This window comes from Sarcophilus harrisii, chromosome 3 (genome assembly GCF_902635505.1).
Source record: "Sarcophilus harrisii chromosome 3, mSarHar1.11, whole genome shotgun sequence".
Taxonomy (NCBI): domain Eukaryota; kingdom Metazoa; phylum Chordata; class Mammalia; order Dasyuromorphia; family Dasyuridae; genus Sarcophilus; species Sarcophilus harrisii.
This window is the reverse complement of record NC_045428.1, coordinates 6,473,141-6,494,363: the sequence shown is the minus strand read 5'-3', so window position 1 is coordinate 6,494,363 and position 21,223 is coordinate 6,473,141. Positions and strand designations below refer to the sequence as shown.

At 47.6% G+C, this 21,223-nt stretch overlaps 1 protein-coding gene and 1 long non-coding RNA gene across 4 annotated transcripts in view; one reads left to right on the top strand and one right to left on the bottom strand.

Moving 5' to 3' along the window:
- The window catches only part of LOC116422174, a 44,751-nt gene extending 41,522 nt beyond the window's left edge, over nucleotides 1–3,229 (top strand). For all 3 annotated transcript variants that reach the window (XR_004232720.1, XR_004232718.1, XR_004232719.1), the window contains exon 5: nucleotides 2,954–3,229. This is a non-coding gene — a long non-coding RNA (uncharacterized LOC116422174). The remainder of the gene's footprint in view (nucleotides 1–2,953) is intronic.
- P3H2 (prolyl 3-hydroxylase 2) overlaps nucleotides 1–21,223 on the bottom strand; it is a 121,360-nt gene that overhangs the window by 918 nt on the left and 99,219 nt on the right. Inside the window, exons 5-14 of the mRNA XM_031957429.1 lie at nucleotides 18,305–18,447; nucleotides 17,427–17,516; nucleotides 16,589–16,629; nucleotides 15,781–15,875; nucleotides 12,384–12,511; nucleotides 11,588–11,683; nucleotides 10,554–10,704; nucleotides 8,738–8,852; nucleotides 7,463–7,538; nucleotides 3,236–3,376 (exon numbers count right to left, since the gene is read on the bottom strand). Of these exons, the coding sequence (XP_031813289.1) occupies nucleotides 3,236–3,376; nucleotides 7,463–7,538; nucleotides 8,738–8,852; nucleotides 10,554–10,704; nucleotides 11,588–11,683; nucleotides 12,384–12,511; nucleotides 15,781–15,875; nucleotides 16,589–16,629; nucleotides 17,427–17,516; nucleotides 18,305–18,447 (1,076 nt within the window). The remainder of the gene's footprint in view (nucleotides 1–3,235; nucleotides 3,377–7,462; nucleotides 7,539–8,737; nucleotides 8,853–10,553; nucleotides 10,705–11,587; nucleotides 11,684–12,383; nucleotides 12,512–15,780; nucleotides 15,876–16,588; nucleotides 16,630–17,426; nucleotides 17,517–18,304; nucleotides 18,448–21,223) is intronic.

Below are 21,223 nucleotides of genomic sequence, written 5' to 3'. Positions count from 1 at the left end.
GCTTCGGTTAGCATCCCTTCTGTGTTACCAGAAGCAACAGCCTGGCAGCCAGGAGGCACATGGGTAGGTCCTGAGCTGGGCAAACTGACCCAGAGCTTCCCCTTTCATCCAGCCTTAGAGGCTGCTGGGAGACCCCCTTCCTTTCCCTGCAGAAGTAGGAGGGCCATGGGTACCCGATGCTGCGTACAACTGCAAAATGAAGCACCCGCCGTCTCGGTGGATTTGACTTAACCGTCTATATCACTAGAGAGGCTTTTGGGTGGGGGAGACGGCGGTGACATAAAAACAAAAGCCAACGATAAAACAAACAAAAAAGGACGCCGATGTGCACAGACACCGGCTACTCCCCAAACAGCAATTAAAATGTGAAATTAAACGTCTGCATGAGCTGCATCTATTCAGCCAGGTGGGGTAGAAGACGGAGCCGGCCCCGGCATCAGGATGACCACAAATCCAGCTTCAGTTACCTAGCTACAGGATCCCGGCGCATCATCTCCCTTCCGCTTGCCCTGGTGGGGATAATTACAGCCCCACCTCCCAGGGTCACCGTGAGAAATGATGGGAAAGTTCTCAGGCCGGCGCCCGGCCCTGAGCAAGAGCTAGCGAAATGTTAGCTATTGCCTGAGACGTTGCTTGGGAGCAATGGGCGTGAGTGCTCATTTTAAACCCAACAGTGGTGAGATAGATGTATTTATAATAGATATAATATTTATAATAGAAAATATAATAGATTACATAATGTATTATGTAAATATAATATATTTAATATTATTATCACTTAATACTCAATCATATTTAATATGATTGGTGTGTAATTAAGTTCCCTGGATAATTTAAGCGATGTGCGATGGCTCCAGTTCAAAAAGAAAAAAAAATAATCATAAAAAAAATAAACAAACCCAAAATGCGTCATGTGCACCCATCCCGGGCACTGCTTGGGTCATCGGTATGACTGAGGGCTCCATGGAGCATTAGCCACTTCGACCACTAGATGTCACTGCCCCCTGATAAAAGCGGAGGCTAGCGTTGGGATCCATTAAATGCTTGTTCTAGCGGGGAGGAAGCTCAGTGGATTTTGATCAGGAGCCGGATTCTATTTTTCTGTTATTATTCTATGACTTATTAATATCACAGGGGAGAACTGGCCTGAGAGGATTCTAGGAAAATAAAATAAAAATAAACTTCACCGGCTCTGTGCTTTCATTTACGGGGACGGCCCCTTGGGAAATAAAGCCCTCTGCCCCCTGACCTTGGCCGCAGGAGGCCATTTATGAGTCTGTGTCCTTGCCCTGTGTTTACTAGAATGGAAAGACTCCAGGCCGGAGACCTTCCTTTGGGCCTCCTGCCCCTGATCCTGGGCCAAGGTCTTCATCATGCTCAGCTGCCTCTCAGTCCTCCCCCAGTCTCTAACAATGATGAGTCTCCTTATGTAAAAACCATGAGGACCCAAGGGAATTACAGACCAACACGCAGGCCCGAGAGGCTCCCTTTGTAGCTTTATGGGAGCTGATGGGGTGGTCAGGACATCCAGGAATGGACAAGTCACTGGACTGGCTGGACTTTGGTTTCCCGTGAGGGCATGGGTTAGGTGGCCTCCATTATTTTGGCACTTTCAGCCGCAAAATCCTCTGAGTGGATCATGAGGCAAAGAATGGGTGTTATGGACTATTTCCCAGGCCACTTAGGGATCTGTTGAGGAGAGCTGGGATGTGGGCAGCCATGTTTAGAAAACAAAGGGGATCCTGAGGTTGGTCCACCCCCTATTGTATAGATCCAGAAGTGAGAATGCTCAACCTTAAGTTTAGAATTGAAAAAACCTTTGGAGGACGTCTAATCCAGCTTTCCTCTTTTTTCAGAGAAGGAAACTGAGGCTCAGAGAGGCTGCTGAAGTTTGCCCAAAGTCACTTTGCTTGGGAGAGCACTGGGATTAGAACACAGGATCCCGACTCTAGCCCTCTTCCCACTGCCCTACTCTGAGAAGGCCGGGGTAGCCCAAGTCACAAAGTTAGTATCAGAGTCAGGAGGTGCAGTTAGGTTTATACTCCAAGCCCCATGCTTCCTTCACTCCCCTGAGGACTGATTATTCTCATTATTATTAATATTATTATTATTACTATGGGTAAACAGCCTCTTGTGAGATCCCAGGGGACCCCTTGCCCATACAGAGGAGCTGCTGGTCCTGGAGTTGTGGCACAATCTGGGAATTTGCCTTTTCCTGAGATTCAATTTGATCTACCATGCATAAATTAAGCACCTGCTGGATACCGGGAACCACATTGGCAAAGGGGGTTCCAATGACAGAAATGAAACCATTCTTGCCCTCAAGGAGCTTCCATTTTGACTTGGGAAGAAGGAGAAGGGACATGGGAAACATATAACATTAAGCTGATATGAAGAAAGCCAGGAAAGATCTAGATATGGGGTTCTGGGAAAATATTGGTAGAAAACATCTTTTTCTGGGGTTGGGAGGACCTGGCTGGAAACTTCAGCTGATAAGTGAGGAAGGCCTAGAGGCAGACAGGTGTTCTGGAAGGCAAGGTGAGGGAGGAGTCCACTGCAGGTATTGGTGGGGAAGGGGTGGGAGATCAGAGAACAATGGGAGGATCTGGTTGGGCTCCAGCAGATATTTGTGAAGGGGAATCATAATGAATAAGGAGGAAAATATACCTATAAAGGCTAGATTCTGTGCCTTAAATGCCAGAATTAGGAGTTTCTCTACTTAAGGCAATAGGGAGCCCTGGAAGGTTCATGAGCAGAGGAGGGAGTTGGTCAGATTCATTCTTTAGTCAGATTATTTGGGTGACTGGGTAGAGGACAGATTTAGTCAGACTATGACTGTGTAGTGGACAGAAGAAAGATGCAAAAGGAAGCCGTGAGTGGCCAGGTTCAGAGCTTAGGACAGTGATCATCATTTGTCCCACAGGACATCTTTCTCTTTGATTTGTCTTTCCAGCCTCAGTTCCCGGCACACATCCTGGCACACAGGGCTCACTTACTCAATGCTTGCTAAACCGACTTGGAATGGAGTGAATCCTGCACCAACACTTGGGCCATCCCAGCAATACGATCCTCATGAGGTAAGAAAGAAAGCGGGAGCATTTCTCTAAAATGTGTCTATGAAATGGGACATTTTTCCTAAGAATTTTTTTCCACTCTGGGGATTCAATGAGACAGGCCAGTGGGGCAAGGCAGACCTGTTATAGACATATCGTGAAGCATCATAAGGGGAACTTACCAACTCCCTGTGCAATGGGTCCAAGGTGAACCAAAGCGCTACGGCACATCTCTGACCCTTGGTCACGGCCTTCACCCCATGAAGGTTCTCTCTGCCTGAGGAAAAGCTGACCATCCGCCCACACTTTGGTTTGATGGAAGCCTGGGAGGGAAAACCAAACAAGCTTTTTAAGTATGGCCCGACCCAGCCATGTACAATCCCACCCGGTGCTCCATTAGAGTTCCGTCAGAGTTTGGATGTGAGCAGTTCCCTTGGGCATGGCCAAGTGTATCTGATCTGTGGATCTTGAGGAGCTGCTGGGTCAGGGCATCTCTGCTAATGTTTGGGGCGGGGAGAACATGCAGTTTCTGACTTGCAGGATGCTTTGTGTTGACTACATGTGAGGTAGCATGCAAATGAGGCGACTGCGCCGAGTTCTCCTAATGGGCTGCACACTGGGAAGGGATGGGATGTTGGATTTTTGCCTAGGCAGTTAAAATCAAGGAAATTGTTAGTCATTGATAGAGGCAGAGTCTGTCTGTAAAGCTTTTTAACACCCGCCGTGTGGCGTGCCTCCCCTCTGTTTATTCCATCTTTGTCATTTTTTGTACGGACTTGTCTCCATGTCGCACCCCTTCCCTCCCCTGAGACTGCCCCTCCTTAACCTCAACAACTGTCTCCTGCCTCCCTTTGTCTCCCAGGGGCTTAGAAAAGTTCCTGGCACACAGTAGGTGCTTAATAAACCCTTGTTTACTAACACTTATAGTGGAAAGAACACTGGGATTTGTGTCATAGGATCTGAGTCTGATCCCTAGTGTTGCCATACTACCTTGGTGTGCCTTGGGGAAGTGACATCATTGCTCCAGGCCACAGTTTCTCAATCTATAAAATGAGGCTCTTGAGCTGGACAGTCTTAAATGTCTCTTCCAGTTCTAAAGGGTTAGGCTCCTATTCTAACCCTGAGCACATGGTAGGTGTTTAATAAATGCTCATTGCTTGATTGATTGAAGTCAGCCCAGGACTAGGTACCGGACAGCAGCTTTGCTGCAGAGTCTCTGAAGAAGTCTCAAAGCAGAAAAGTTGGCTCACCAAGCTCACACAGGCCATAAATGGTTGGGCCAGAATTTGAACTCAGGTCTTCTGAGTTAGCCTCTCTTCAATTAAATTGCATGGTTATGAGCTTTGTTACTTAGTGCTTCTCAAATAGAACTTATTGTTATTAAAGTGAATGGTCATAATGAGATGCGCCCTCTGAAAAGCAGCTCAGATGAGACAGATCCACAATCAGATCCACAATCAGACACACCATGACCACAGATACAATCAGATGCACAATGACCAGACCAGACAATTAGATACACAATGACCAGACTAGACAATCAGATTCACAATGACAAGACATACAATCAGATACACAATAACAGATATATATTGACAAGATATACAGGTACACAATGACCAGACATACAATCAGATACACAATGACCAAACACACAGATACACAATGACCAGACATACACAATCAGATGCACAATGACCAGACCAGACAATTAGATACACAATGACCAGACTAGACAATCAGATTCACAATGACAAGGCATACAATCAGATACACAATAACAGATATATATTGACAAGATATACAGGTACACAATGACCAGACATACAATCAGATACACAATGACCAAACACACAGATACACAATGACCAGACATACACAATCAGATACACAATGACCAGACATACAATCACAATGACCAGATAATATTGACAAGATATACAATCAGATACATATTGACAAGATATACAGATACACAATGACCTGACATACAATCATATACACAATGACAGATACATATTGACAAGATATATAATCAGATACACAATAACAAGACATACAGTCAGATACACAATGACCAAATACAAAAGTAGGTGCTATATCAATACCTATTTCTTTATTTCTCCCCACTCTGGAGATAAAGAGATGATACAACCGTAGGATGTTAACTTGTTACCTAAATGTCTTTTTCCTTTCCTTTCCTTTCCTTTCCTTTCCTTTCCCTTTCCCTTGCCCTTGCCCTTGCCCTTGCCCTTGCCCTTGCCCTTCCCCTTCCCCTTGCCCTTGCCCTTTCCTTTCCTTTTTCCTTTCCTTTCCTTTTTCCTTTCCTTTCCTTTCCTTTCCTTTCCTTTTTCCTTTCCTTTTTCCTTTCCTTTTTCCTTTCCTTTTTCCTTTCCTTTTTCCTTTCCTTTCCTTTCCTTTCCTTTCCTTTCCTTTCCTTTCCTTTCCTTTCCTTTCCTTTCCTTTTTTAAAGAAGACAATATTGGCTACAGGTAGTCATTCACAAATCACAGAAATGTTTTAAAAATAGCATCAATAAACCATGTGTAAGTGATCTGAACTGCAGATCCACTCTTGCCAGCACGATTTGGAAAGTAGCAGGACAAGATCCCCAGTGCTCTGTTGTCACTGGTAACCTCCGAGCTTTACCAAATGTAGCCCCTAGAGGGAGTTAAAAGCAAAGAAAATGTTTTCTCAAGCCTTTGGATCTTCAGCAGGGAAACCTGGTTTTTTGTTTGTTTTTATTCTAGACTTCAAAGCTCCATGATTTATTCAGTCACTCCTTGTATTCTCTCCATTAATACAGATCACAGTCCCTAGGCTTTAGAAGATTGGATTTTGAAAGTTTCTACTGTCAAAAATATAATCCTCCAAAGTTCAGTCTTCCGGGGGGTCATTCTCTTCAAAATTTCCCAGGATGATCCTCAGGAAACTAACAACCTGTCATCTATCATGGGGCTTGGGGCCAATCCTTAGCAGAACTATCATATCTTGTGCTTCATTGACACCTTTGAGAGCTCAGGGTCATTTTTTTTCTTCTTCTTCTTTCTTTTCTTTTTATTTTTTGACTGATTTATTTTTAATACACATTGCTTTCTGAATCATGTTGGGAGAGAAAAATCAGAACAAAAAAGGAAAACCATGGGAGAGGGAAAAAACAGAAAAAAGAAATGAACAGAGCATGTGTTGATTTACATTTAGTCTCCTTAGAGCTTTTTCTGGATGCAGATGGTGTTTTCTGTCCAAAGTCTATTGGGATTGCTTTGGATCATTGAACCAGTGAGAAGAACCATGACTTTCATAGTTGATCATTGCACATTCTTGCAGTTATTGTGTCCAATGTATCCCTGCTTGTTTTGCTCAACATCATTTTATGTCAGTTTTTCCAGGCTTTTCTAAAATCAGCTTGTTCTTGATTTTTTATAGAACAATAATATTCCATTACCTTCATATACCACGATTTATTCAGTCATCCCCCAATTGATGGGCATCTACTCATTTACCAATTCTCTGCTACCACCAAAAGAGCTGCTACACACGTTTTTGCCCACATGGGCCCTCTTTTATGATCCCTGGGTCCCTTCTACATCAACAGACAGAATGTAGCCTGAGAATCTGCTTGTATATATCCCAGTTTGTGTGATCAAATCCTTGCTGGAGTTGGGCTATTGAAGAATGGAGTGGCAAAAGTCCCCGGGCTTATCTGCTGAGACTGCAGGAGTACGATTATGCTGTCCATAAGGGTAAGAGGTGCATGTTTCCAGAGACATTAGTCAGCCCATGGAAGTACAGAGTTAGTTAATTTTAACTGGTCTCTAGCTATGAAGATAGAGCAGATGTACTCAGGGTTAGATTACTCCCCAAAGTCCTTAGTACTCCCCCAGTGAGAGGCTCCAATCAGGACCACAAATACAGTGCAAAGATTATGCCCCAGAAGACCATGCAGTATGTTCCAATGGTGCTCTGAGATTGATTGACTTGAGACGTGTTTGGAAAATGATGTAGCTGAACGAGCATTGGGAGACTGTTCCCCAAGCTTTGTTATTAAATATCTGTGTGACTTTGAACAAGTGACATTAAACTGTCTGGGCTTCTATTTCCTATTTGTAAAATGAGGGAGTTGAATAAAATCATAATCAACAAGTACCGACTTATGAATCTTCTACATCCAGGCACATACAATCCCTATCCTCAAGAAGCTTACATTTTGTAGGAGGAGACATTGCCAAGGTTCCGTTCCGGCTCAAACATCTGAGTTCTAAGTTCACAGGACCTCTTGCACCCCATAAGCAACAAAAGAGATGGAATAATCAGGAGCCCAAAAGAGATGTAAAGAAGCCAGTCTGTGGAGTCTAGGAAATTGTAGAAGCCAGACAGAGACTGAGCCACCCAAGGGGAAGGTTACTTACAGTCACAGTTTCGGGATCTCTTCCGGTGAAGATGAACTCTCCCCCTTCAAAGTCTTCATTCATATAGAGGATGGCACTGGGAAAAGAAGGACAAAGGGCACAATGAGGCTGGCTGCCACGATCACCAATCAGGCCATTTCTATGGCCGAGAAAGCCCAGGGGGGTGAGCAGTGACGTGCCTACTGTTACTCCTGACTCTGTTACTGCTCTCAGAGTGAAACTTTGGTGTCTTCTCCAACCCTCACTGAACTCATCCAAGTACCCAATGTGTTATAAAGTCACCTTTTTATCTTCATCTGCCCCATTTCCCATTTTTCTTTCACATCACACTTTCACCACCTAGTTGGATTACTGCCTCAAGTCTCCCTGAATACTAGCAGATCCCTCTTCCATCTTCCAAAGTGGCAGCCATTAACCCACACTCCTGACTGGTCTAACCCACCTTCTTCTCAATAAAGTCCAATGTCTGCCTATTGCATCCAGGATTAAGGATAAAATCCCTTCTTTCCTTTTTAAAAGCTTTACTCCTTGGCTCCTTTCTCCGTTTCTGGCCTTCTTATATTTTATTTCCCTTCACATACTCTATAATCCAATGACAATGGTCTCCTTGCCATTCCTCCAAGATGGCGCTCCACTTCTCCATCTCCAGTCTCCCTGTCTTTGTACCAGCTTGGCTCCCATGCCCAGCACACCCTGCCCCTTCACGCCCATCTCCTGGTTTCGCTGGCTCCCTTCAATAAGCCGTTCATGTTCTACCTTTTGTAGGAGGCTTTTCTTGGGCTTCCCATCACTAGTCACTTTGGCTTGAGACTATCGTCCATGCATTCTGGATATATCCTAGATATGTCTAGTTCTTTTCATCTCTCCCATAGAATGTGAGCTCCTTGAGTTCAGGAACCCTGACTTTTTTCTGAATGCCCTGATCCTGGCACAATGCTTGGTATATACCAGGTGCTTAATAAATGCTTGTTGATTTGATCTGATCTGATCAGTCTCTTGTGGAACAAAGAATTGGGGCCAAAAACCCCGACATAGGGGAGAATGGGAAGCCAAGGAGAACTCTTGTTTCTGCTCCTGCTGTACTTCAGTGAAGTACCCTCCCACCCACCCTGTATTCTTCATTAATCAAATGGCTTGGTTGTACCCAAGGGGGTCTGGCAGACGGTTAGCCAGAATTTCTGGGTGCATCCAACCCTCCAAGGAGAGTGCACCCTCTACCCCCTGACTTCTGGGGTTCTTTGATCGGTGCACTTGACCTTCAATCCCAGATGATACCTGTAATCTCTCGAAGCCAAAGGAAACTCTTTCTTGCACACATTGTTCTTTGAGTCAAAGAAGCAGTTGTCAGCATGGATGGGGTGGCTGAGGTCATCCCTGTTTCGTGGCTGATCTGCCAGGAGAGGATTCCAAGGAAGGGTGAGATAGAGTGTCATGGGAAGGGGCAACTTGCCCCCCAAACTTTGTCGAGGGAATGATTGAGATACGGCAAGAAAGCCGCTCCTCTGCTCTCAGTCGTGTCCCTTGGGATGAGGCCGAAAAGAGATCAGCTAGAAACCGCAAGGGGACAAAACTGGGACTGGATTTCATGCCAGAAGGGACCATGTGTGAAAGCTTCCAACACTAATGACATTTCAAAGTCTCCCAGAAAGAGCACACAATTTATGCATTTTATTGACTTTATTTGTGTACTTTATGACTTTATTTTTGTACTATAGGTGTAAATTCGATCACATTTATGACTTTATTTTAGTACTATAGGTGTAAATTCGATCACAAATGAGATAGGTTGGCTATCTGGGAGAGGGGAAGGAGAGGGAATATGGGCGTGTGGTGTTATGGTGATGGGAGAAAATAAATATCAGTAAAAATTTGTAGACAAAAACAAATAAATTGCAAGGACTTATTTAGGAGTCAGAAGAGGAGAGGAAGTGGAAGCAATAAGTAAACATACTTTTTTTCCAAGAAGTTTAGCTAAGAAAGCAAGGAAAGATTTAGGATGAGGGCTAGAGAGGACTGCTGGATCAAGGGAAGAGTTTTTAGAGCCAATAAGAGACATGGGTATGGTTGTAGGCAACAAACAATCAGGGGAAGATTGTTAGAGTCTGTGCAAACAATAAACAGGCAAATTCTGGAGAAGACAAGATTAAGGTCCATACAAATGGGCGCCTGGACCAGAGAAACAGCTACTTCCTGAGAGAAAGGGGAGGGTGAGGAGTTAGCAGCAGAAAACATCTGGGTGCTGCGGATTGAGGGGAGGGCAAAAGAGGGGACTCCCAGCAAATAACCTCAAATATGACATTGAAGTACAAGGTGAAATCTTCAATTAAGAAGGAAAGGGTGGGGGAGTGGGCAGAGGGTGAAGATGGGGAGTCAAGGGAAGGTATATAAAGGTTGGGAAGAACCACTCTAGTGAGAGGGAGAATGGATCCATCAGGGAGTAAGAAAAAGACTACTTTGCTGCAGTGAGAAAAGGTGACATTATGCATTTTTAGCAGACCTAGAAAGGAGTCCCAAGATTTCCTCTGGCTTCCTTCAGTGGCAAGTGGGTAGGAATGAATGTAGCAGAAGCTGAGAAAGCTGGGAAATTCTGCAGGGTTGGAGCTTGGATATAGGAACGAGGGATGTAAATGGAGGGGAGAGCATAGGGTTGAATCTACTGGCCAGCGGGTTGAGACAGAGAAGGAAAAGGTGGAGCCAGAATAGGAGTGATGGCCTGGGAGAGAACTGAGAGCGGAGGGGCTGCAGGGCTCCATGAGGACAAAGAATAGGGTTGGAGGTCATACAGCAGAGGGAAGGATGTTCCATTAAGAGATTATGACCAAATAAAGGGATTTAGGAATTCTTGCAGAGGCCATTTATTATGTTGGAGAAGCACACAGGGAGGAAGAAATGAGCCAGCTGGTGCTTTGAACTTTGTAGAGCAAAAATGAAAAGTGGAAAAAGGGGAAAACCCTGCTCGAGAAGACTCCTTCACTTTAAAGTCTTTGAGTTCTAGAAAAGCTTCCTCCAGTATCTTTTTTGCAGCTTCCTTTCCAAGACATTTTCGTTTAATTTAAGAGAAAAATGCCCAGGGTTTGGCCCGATGCCTCACCTGAAAAGGGTGTCCGGCAAACCAGGTGAGTGAAGGAGAAATAGAGGGTGGAATTGAGCATGAAGTAAGACTGGACGATTCTGCGGGCCTTCTCGCTGACGTCATAGAAGAGCCGCGCACTGTGCAGGGGCACTCGGCCTTCGGAGCCAAACTGAAGGGAAAGAAGAAATCCCAGGTCTGCCCAGAAAGAAGGAAATCCGGCTCTGCATCCCACATCGGCTGGGCCATCTAGCGCTCCCCCTTCCATTGGCAGATGTGAAGGATGCAGGGAAATGCTATGAGTTACCCCCATGGTCACAGGGAACTGGGACTGAAACCCAGGGGGCTGGGATTAAAACCCAGGGGGCCATATCCCTGTAAATCCAGAGTTCTCTCTTTCTATCCCCCTTCATAATCCTGTTCAATAAACACCCAGCAAGGGAACGTTGCCCTCAGTCTGGGACTTAGTCTCTCAGTTTTAAAATGAGGGTGTTGTGAATTTCTCCTGAGATTTGGGGGTACCCAGAGACAGACGGTGATGGAATCTTGAAGAGGGACTACTCTGGTGGCTGAAATACAAGGCCTGGGACAAGAACACTGTAGTGACACTGACTGAAGGGATCCCCTGCTTCCCAGTCCCAGAAGGGTCTCGAGCACTGAACAGCCACCAGTCCATTACGTTAATATCCGCAGGCCATTCCACAGCTACTTGTGCGGACGTGACCAGAATATGATTATTTAAAAATCAGAATAAATAACATTTACATCATATTTTGAGGTTTGTAAAGCACTTTATATGTACTGTTTGGTCATCATGGCAAGCTCATGAAATAGATACAATTATTATCCCCATTTTACTTGAGGAAATGGTTAAACAGCTTGCCCAGAGTCAAACTTGTAGTAAGTACGGAAGGAGGATTTGAACTCAGTTGACCTGGCGTTTGGTTGTTGGAAAACGCTCTGAGAATATCTGTTGCTCTCCCTGAATCTTCCCCAGGGATCTCGCATCCATTGGACGGGCCCTTAGGAATCTCGATTGAGGAGTGATGCTTTACCTTGAGGGCTCTCAGGATAGTGGCCCCTTCAAACTTCTCATTGGGCGTGAGGGGTGAAACCTCCCCTTGGTACCCACTCCCAGCAAGCATTATTCTCTGGAAGCAAAACATAGAGACAGAGCCATGTTAGGGAGAATGACCTCACGCATGCGGGACTTTCCTCTTTCCCATTTATTGTCCCTCTAAGTTTTCAGGGAGCCCCGGTGATGTAGGTGAGTGGGACCGGCTGTGGCCGATACCCATATGAGCATCGGAAGGTGTGTCCACGGGCACCCCACCCCAGCCACATCAGACAAGGGGTCCCCTGTACCAGATACTATGTTCAATTTCTGCTTGCAGCCCACCAGCAAGGGAAGGTCTGCTCTACACTGGATGGCACTTGTGGTTAAGAGGATTTTCCTTGTGTGAGGGTTAAATCCATTCTTGTGAAATGTTCACCCATGAGGCTCAGTTCTTCCCTCTTAGGCCCAGTGGAACAAAGCTATGTCTTGGATTTTCAGGTGCCCCCCAAAATCTACTGCTTCCTGTCCTCTCTCATGGGACCCCATCTTTTGGGCTAAGCTGGGCCAATTCTTTCATATGACAAAGCCCCGTCTCGTGCTGGTCCCTCTCCTCCAGATGCCTCCTAGTTATGATGGCCTCCAGGACCGAACACCAAACACTCCCCTGTCCCCAGCCCCACTGCCGTGCCCCGCAGGAGCCCAGAGCTGAGGGAGGGAAGTGGGAGGAGCCCCGGTCTCTCTGCATTCAGCGCAGACCCCATCACGGGCGCCCTCCTGCTGCCCTCGGTGCTTACACTGGCCATGCTTTGGAGCTCTCTGCACTCCTCCTCTGATAGCACGTTATCGAGCAGCATCCGCTGGGTCCCGTTCAGCTGTTCCGAGTTATAGACGAACTTCACGTGGCTGTAGAGCAGCGGCCCCCCTGCAGGGACAGACAGCTCTTGTAAGCAGGGGCCTCAGAGTCTGTGTGGGGCTGGGGGTGTGGGAACAGAAGCGGGGGGTGGGTGACAGAGCAGCTTCTTCTGCTTCCAAAGAGATGGCCTAGACTACTGATGGTGTGGAACGGCTCGGGGAACATCTGGTCAGCCTCCTGACTCAGCAGGAATCAGATCCCGGACGCCCTTTAGACTGGGGATATTTGCCCTTTGGGGGCCACAGACTTCTCTGGTGAAATCTGACCCTCCCACTAAGGATAACTTGGCTTATATAATTAAATATACCACCCAGCCTGACAGAGAGACCCGTTCCACTGAAACAGCCACCAAACTCGGATTGGATCTGGCCGGCTGCTGACCGTGCTCCCAGGCTCAGAGAGCCACTGGTAAAAGCCTCCTGAGCTTGTTTTCCATTTCCTGATCCAGGCCATCCTGGATCCTCTCGGTGCCTGGGCTCTGACTGAATGCCTGATCTTGTCCTGACTTCCCCCTAATGGCTGCTTTCTTGATTGGTCATTCTTTCTGGGCCTCTGGTTTTTGTCTGCTTAAATCCTTGGCTTCCTCTTGTGACAAGGGCTTCCAGTTTTTCTCCTTTTGGGGGCCACATATCTTCCAGCTCCTCAGCTTTAACACTGACAACCCTGCTCCTCCCCCTAACCCAGGGATCCAGCTCCGGTACTCTGCCCGCTCTTCCCCACGCCAGCCCTCAGTGAGACTAAGGGAATCAGGGGATGGCACCTTGCCCACGTGGATGGAGATGAGCCTCTCTCCATAGCTCAAAGCATTTGCCAGCATGAAGAAAGGGGCATCTCCTCGAGTTTCTGCCCTGGCATTCCTCGACCTGCCTTCCCAGTCGTTGGATCACCCTGGGTCGAGCCAGGCACGTTTCTGCTCTGTCTTCAGGCCTAGAATTGTCTCTCCTTTCCCCTCAGCTCATCCTTCTCCTCCTTCCAGACCCAGTTAAAAGCTGTCTCCTCCACAAAGCCTCGCTGACTCCCACCTGCCAGTGCCCTTCCTCCAGGACTGCTGATTTGGCCACATTTCCCTTATTTACATTTATTCTGTATATGATTATAAGCACACAGACGCAGCCCTTTGAGCACACCCCTCCCCAGAGCCCCAGATGACACCTTGAAGGCCAGAAGGGATATTGGAGCCCGCTCATTCCCCGGATACGTGAGCTCGTGCACGTCGTCACCCACGCGTCCCAGCCTCATGCCTCGCACGTTCCTCCTCGGGGAGGAGGGTCCCGCCAGCAGACAGAGGCCAATTGAGAAGTGAAACAAGGCTCCCGTCCAAGGGGCTGTGGTCGGCAGGGACGGTGTGGTCGGGAGTCGCTGCCGTCCGGCTTGGGGAGAGCAGCTTGTGTCATGCTAGAGGAATGCGCCTGGCCCGGCTTCTGCTGGATGTGGGTCTGGACCAGGACAGGGAGGAGCGGAGGGAAGCCGGCCCCGTAAGGAGGCTGGCCAGGCCGGGGGCGGGGAGCCAAGTCGGGCTACCAGAAGGATGAGCAAATACCGGGTCCGGGGAAGGAAGGGGCACACAGCAAAGGAGGCAGCCGAACAATGGCCCACGCGGCCATCGTGCCTGACATTCAGAGGTCGCAGATACCGACATCTGAAGGGGTTTCTCTGAAAGGGACAATGGGACGGAGGGCTGTGGACCATGGAGAACACAGGCATCTTTATCAGCACCTCTCCTGTGTCCTTCACCAGCTGCCGGCTCAGGGGCCTGGGAGTGGGAGTGGCAAAGGAGCCTTCCCAGACTCCCTACTGGGGAAAGCGGGAATAAACCAGCCGCCGGTGTGGGTCTGGAGCCAGAAAGCCGGGCCCTGCCTGAGCGGGAAGTGCTTTCTCTCCTTCCCGCCAGCTCTGTCCCTTGTGTTCCCTGACCTTTCCCCAGGATGGCACCAGATGCTCCGGGAGCCCAGGCTGGGGCTTTGGGATTTGGCAACCAAGCTTTTGCAGGAAAGAGCTGAACTGACGGGTACTTCCTGGGTGGTTCCCCCCCCAGCCGGACAAAGTCACTGACCTCTGGCTGACCATGGCCTCGGGGAGAGAGCGGAGGCCAAATGGCTGAAGGCTAAGAACTAGCGGAGCCAGAGGCTCAGGGGGACCAGGGCTTGCGATCCAACTCCTGACTCCCTCAGAGGAAAGAAAAGCCGGGAAGGAAGGGAAGCGGCAAGCCTCTGACCTGTACGCATCCCGGGGCGAGGCTCTTCCCGGCTCTTAGTGACTGATGGGGCCCAAGTGAGCCGGAACCCCCTTATCTAAGAGCCTCCAGAACGAAGTGAGCCGGAACCCCCTTATCTAAGAGCCTCCAGAACAAGCCATGAGATAACCTCAAAACAATGAGAGCTATTTTTATTCTTCCAGCACAGAAATATCTACTTCTCCACCCAGAATAGCTTCTTAGTCCACTGGCCCAATGAGACCCACTTCCTAGTGCAATAAACCTCAACCTTTTAGTCCAGTACCTAGCACACAGTAGGAGCTTCACAAAAAGCTTGCACACGTGACCAGGCCCTTAATCACCTCAAACATTCTTTGCTGCAGTAAGGTTCTTTAAGGGTGGATAAAGCACTTTTGTCCTCATATCTTTACGATTGTAGACTGGACAATTCTTATTCCCATTTTAAGATGGCTAAATTGAGGCTGAGAGATTTGAATGCTTGCTTAGTCACCTGACTAGTGAGTCTCAGAACTGGGATATGAATTCAGGTTTTCTGATGGAGAGGAACTGAGTTCAAATCCTGCTTCTGAGGCTTACTTCCCAGGGGCCCTCTGTTTCAGTGGCTGATTTCAGAGGCAAAGGATATGGGCCTGAGCTCTGGCTGTGTAACTCTGGGAAAGCCAGGAAACCTGGCTAAGACTCCACTTGTCCCTCTGTACAATGGGGAGAACACTCTGCACGTCCCATGCCAGAGTGCTCAGTAAGCCTTCATCTAAAGGGCCTGCTCTGCTGTGCCTGTCTCTGCCCTGGGTGTACCTGACTCCTCCCCGGCTCGGTGCTCCCTCTCCCATGAAGCCCTTTCTGATTCCCTCACCTGCACATATATTCTTTCTCTTCAATCTCCCCCAGAACTTTGCCTCCTTTTTCACCCTTTCTTTCCCCATCGGAGCTCCCAGGGCCCTGGGCAGACCCCGTCCCTCCCGGCTGGCGGGGAGCTCCTTAGGGGCAGATGTTTGTTCCATGCATCCCCAGGGCCTGGCCCCGAGGGCCCTTCTGTGGAAAGGCAGCTGATCACCACACTTACCCTCTCGGAAGTCCTGCCCCAGGCTGGCCACGGGCTGCTTTCCTACAGACTGCTCGGGGGCGTCGGCCATCCCACTGTCCATCTCTGAAAGGACCCTGCGCCCAAAGAGAGAGGAAACTGGGATCCAAGTGGACTGGGGCAGGGAGGAGGAAGGGGCAAGTTGCAGAGCAGGGGGATTCTCCTTGTGGAGAAGCTATTTGTGGTTTGGTATCTGAGTTCAGTGGTACGACCATGGGCAGAACAGCAGCCCCTACAACATCCCAAGATGGCAACCCCCCGTTGCTTCTAGTGCACAGCCAAACCCTAGAATAAGGCCCTTTGACCTTCTCTGGGCTGGTCCTGACTGACCGCCCTCCCACTTTGGTCCAAGCGGGTGCTCCCTCGGCCCTTGAGAGCTAGGACTCCCTCTGTGCTATGATCAGGCCAATGCCAGAAATGTCCCCCCAAATGCACCAATGAAACTTGCTTTTCCCATTTCCCAGCTGTTCTTTTCATTTCCATCAGACTCCATGAGTGATGGTCTCCTCTGCTCCTAAGAACACTCCCCCATCCCCTCCTTTGTCAAACAATTCACAAAATTAAATTTTCAAAGATATTAAGGGGAATCATTTAAAAGGGGAAGCCATCATTTAAAATGGAGAAGGGCCTAGGGGGATGAATTTATTTATAACTCCTTGAGGGGTTTAATTTGTGGATTCTGATTAGAAGCTCATTTTTCTTAAGGTGGGGACATGTCTGCAAATCCCCCCACTCCCTGCCCTCCTTCAGCCTCCCAAGATGCAGTTCATTCTCCAAGTAAAAAACTCACTGATTTTCTTCTTGCCGTCCTCCGTCATTGGTCCAGTAATTCTGATATAAAGGGAAATAAGGAAGTCACTTTGTAACTTTATGTGAGTGTGGTTTTTTTAAGACTCATTGATGTGGAGAACTCCCAGTGAGCAAATTCCCTGTACCAATGCCTGTTGGTAAAGGTTCAGCACTTTTGGTCTTAGAGAATCCCCAGGGCACCGAAGGGTTGAACAGCTTCTCTTAGGTCAGCTCATACTGTCACGCTTGAACTTAGACCTTTAAGAACATGTTTCTCAGCCCCTCCCCCCCCCGCTGCCTCTCTTTTGCAAAGATCAGAAAGTAGGAAACGCTGAATTCTGAATGCCCCACAAAGGCAACTGTTAAAATGGGCCCGGAATTATTTTTTCCCACAGAGAGTGTGACCTGTGCCCAGGGGGGTTCAATGATGGCACCAGTGGGTGGCCACAAAGAGAAAAAAACTAGGATTGTCACCAGTGGGCTTTCATGAAATAGCCTCTCTGCTCCAACAGCCTTCAGGGCCAGGATATCAGACAAGGCTCAGTTCGGGAGACCTCTGAAATCCTTCCACCCCATGAGTCTCTGGGACTAGAAGATGGCACCACGGGGGCAACAGTCCCAGAACCCTGGAGACCTGGATTCTAGTCTTGAATCTGGAGCTAAGACGGGACCTTGGACCTCTCCTCTAAGGAGCTTCCCAATCACAACTTCCCATTAAGCCCCAAAGCTCCCATTTTGGATAAGTCACACAACAATGGAAAAACATGGAGCAACCGCTGGACTCTTCCCCTGAACAATGAGCCAGAAAAATGATGTCTTTTGGTTTGGTTTCTTTTTACCTCTTCAATGTAGGGAATGTTCAGGTTGACTACAGCTGACTTGATAAGCTCCGATTCGAGCTTATGTCGTTTCATAAATATTGTAGCATCCTGGAAACAAACAAACAAACAAACAAATGAGAGGGAATGTAAACATCACCATTTGGTAAGGAGCAAGGTGAATAGCCAGTGGACAAACAGAATGTATTCAAATAAAGAGCACTATGTATGTGGATATCGTTTGAGCCATAAATCCTGAAAAATGCACTTCTCCCTGGCTGTTTTGACAAAGCAGAACCGAGCAGAGGCGATACAGCTGCTACACAGCACGAGGGGGTCAGCCTGACCTGGATTTCATCAGCGACCCATGATGTCACTGCTCTGGAGACTCCCCACCCTCAGGTGGGATTCATAGCCCAATTCCCACCCTTGCAGACCTCCGGACTTTCCACAAAGCACCTCTCCTACTCCCACCCTGTTGCTATGCCAACAGTGAGGAAGGAGCCTCTCCAAACTTGGCCAGGCTGGCCCTTGGCTTGGGAAGGTGGAATTTCTAGGCGTTAAATGTTGTGCATTTATAAGAAGCAAGAGCATAAAGTGCCCCTTTCTGGCTCTGCCAGGTGATAGCATCATTTGGAACTGGGAGGAACCTGAGGGCAACTTCCCCAGTTTACAGATGAAGCAACTTAGTTAAACAATGTAGGAAATGCCCGAAGCAGTTGTGGAACCTCCTGACTTCAAGCCCAGCACTCCATCCACTGGGCCACCTGGCCTTCTGCTCATCTCTGGGCTCGGCTGGTTTGGTTTTCTAAGGATATCAAACTGACCCCAAGCACGGCAAGCAGAATGAGGTACCCAGGGTTCCTAAGGGCCATGGCCAACGGAAGCCCCGGACTCACCTCCCTGGGCTTGACGGTTTGGGGATCCATGCTGTCTTCCAAGACGCTCTCGTAGTACTTCACGTTGTCCTGCACGTCCTCGTCATTCGGGTGGAACAGGAGGTAGGACCTGGCGCACTCCAGCGCTTTCACATAGTTGCCAACTAGGGAAAGCAGACTTGGGGATTAGTGCCAATTGGAAGTGACCCAATGAGTCGGTGAAAATTGAAAGGAAAACCTGAGAGTCGATGGGAATCATTGAGAAAAGGGATGAGAAGTGGAGAAACACCAGGACTAATGAGGGCAGCCACTGGCCTCCTAGGTGGGGTCTTTCCTGCAGATCTCTCTCTCCTTCCCAACTCTTGGTGCTTCTTCTTTCATGGAGCTACAACAACTGAATGGTAACTCCTAGAGATCAGGGACCATGTTTTGGCCCTTCCTTGCCTTCTGGCACTTAGTCTGGTTCTGGGCAAATTCAGTGACCGAGCATATATTAAGCACTTATTTGTGTCAGATGCTGCTTAGTACTGGAGTATTCAGTGCAAATAGAGGGAAGACACTGAGAGGTGGGGACCCAAAAGGCCTCCTGAAGAAGAAGACAAGATATAACCTGAATTGGAATGGAGGCAGGAAGGAGGGGAAGAATGCTGGAGGAAGGGCAGGGGTGAGGGATGCTATGGTGATATCAGGGAACCGCAAGTGAGCCAGGGAGGGTGGAGCAGGAGGGGGGAATAAGACTGGAAAGGCAAAACCTTACCAAAGTCCTAAATGTCCAACAAAGGATTTGATATCTAATGTATCCCTGAGAGAGCCACAGGAGCTCACTGCACTCGCAGCTGGTGAGGGAGGGAGAGGGCTGGGGAAGAAGACGTGATCAGATTCATGTTTTGGACAAACCACCTTTGGAACTAAAACAAGACTGGATTATGGGGGAGGGACTTGTGCCAAAATATTATAGAGGGAGAAGAGAAGCCATGACAGAATGCTGGTGGGAGATGACTGAGAAGGATCGGAGAGCACAGAAGTAGGAGGAGGACAAGGAGAGAGCAGTGTCATGAAAACAAAAAGAAGGGAAAATCAGGAGAAAGTGATACCTTTGGAGGGGGCAGGTTCAGTTGAGTGATGTAGAAATCACAGGGAGTCATGATCACAAGGAAGAGCAGTATTATGAACAAAGAGAAGGGGGAATCAGGAGGAGAAAGTGTGAAAGGAGATAGTGTGAAAGGCTTCAGAAAGGTCAAGAAGGACAAGGACCAAGAAAAGCCATGAGGTTTGGTGATTAGGAGATCCTTGGTACCTTTGGAGGGGGCAGGTTCAGTTGAGTGATGTAGAACTCACAGGGGGTCAAGATCACATGAGAGAAGGTGAAGGGCAGCCCAGAGCATTCTCACAGAGTTCAGCCAGGGAAGGAAAAGACCCCTACGACAATAGTTGGCAGGGAGGGCCAGATCAAGCGATGGGTTTTTAACGCTAAGGGAAGGCACTGGGAAAGGAGCCAATAGAAGAGCAAAGTTTGAAGATCTGAGAGGGAATAGTGAAAAAATCTGCCAGAGAGGAAAAGTGGGACTGGACCAAAGGTGGATGCCCAGGGGTTTGCATTGGGGAGAAGTGTCATCCCTCCTTTTATGCTATAGCGAGGGTTGGGTAGAGATTACATTACATTAATTAGTGGTAATCACTTAATAAGGAATTATTGACCAGCTTCCAATAGAAGAGAACACTTCAAGCCAATGTTTTCTCTTGAACATCTTGGGATTCTTTTTGTATTGCTGTATACTATATGGATGCTATAGTCCATCTCACTGCTTCACAGGCTGATAATGTATGCGTTTGTACTTTTGGAAGCAAGGCCAAATGATGGCCTGAGCCCCTGTATTTATATAGGATGGTATGACCCCATACACACACACACTGGGGAAGACTCCTTTTCAAGCAGAACAAATATTTGTATTAAATATGGTTTACTTGGACCTTCTTTGTGTACAAGTTGAGTCACTGAAGAATGGCTGGTTCTATTTTCACAGGGTGGGTGCTGACTTTCCAGATTTTCTTTCCTTTCTGTCACGTATTCATGAAGCTAACTGGGTTCCCCTAAGATGTTTTCAAACACCAAATTCTCCCAATGTTCTCCTTTCTCAGAATAATTATTAATACGTTCACTGGGCAGGTCATCCTCTCTGAGATGATTATAGTCTTTAAAGATCTGTGGCTATAACATTAGTCATCCTTGGGCTAGTTCTGAGAAACTGTTCACTTTTCCTTCAGAAAACAGCCACCTCATTCTGAAGCCATTCATGGTCTCGAAGGTGTCCCAAGATTAAGCTGCCCCCAAAGTCCAATATTTGTGAGTTCAAATGTCCACGTGCCCCATGATTTGGACTTTGGTCAATTAGCACTTCTCAGTCTTCAAGGCTCCAAAAATGAGATTATTAAAAAGATGGGACACGAGACCCGGAGTTTTGTGCCTATATAAGTGAAGGGAATCTGCCTTCAAAATGCATTCAGCATAAATGAGGAAGAGTTCTTCCACATCCCTCTGGGTGGGTGCCCGATGGATGTGTGTTGTGTTTATGCTCCCCAGACCCAAGTGAATGTGCCTTTTATTGGAACCACCGATGGGGGCTTGGCAGCTTTCCCTTCTCCATCTGAGATCTCAAGGGCTATAATATACCTTTGCACAAATCCCACAGTAATGTGTGGGTGCTAGGTTTCACCTCCACCCTCCCTGGATTCCAAAGTAACGTGTGCCATATAAGTATTCATTCGAGGTGATTTGCTGGTAAACATTAGGATGCTGTTTGCCTCTCCAAAGCATAAATCAGTCTCTTGAAAGTAAGGCGATACAGCCTTCAGACTACCAAGGCAACAACTTTTTTTTAAAGACATTTTAAAAAATCTATATTCTAGAACTCACTTTTTTGACAAATAATGTCCAACGTC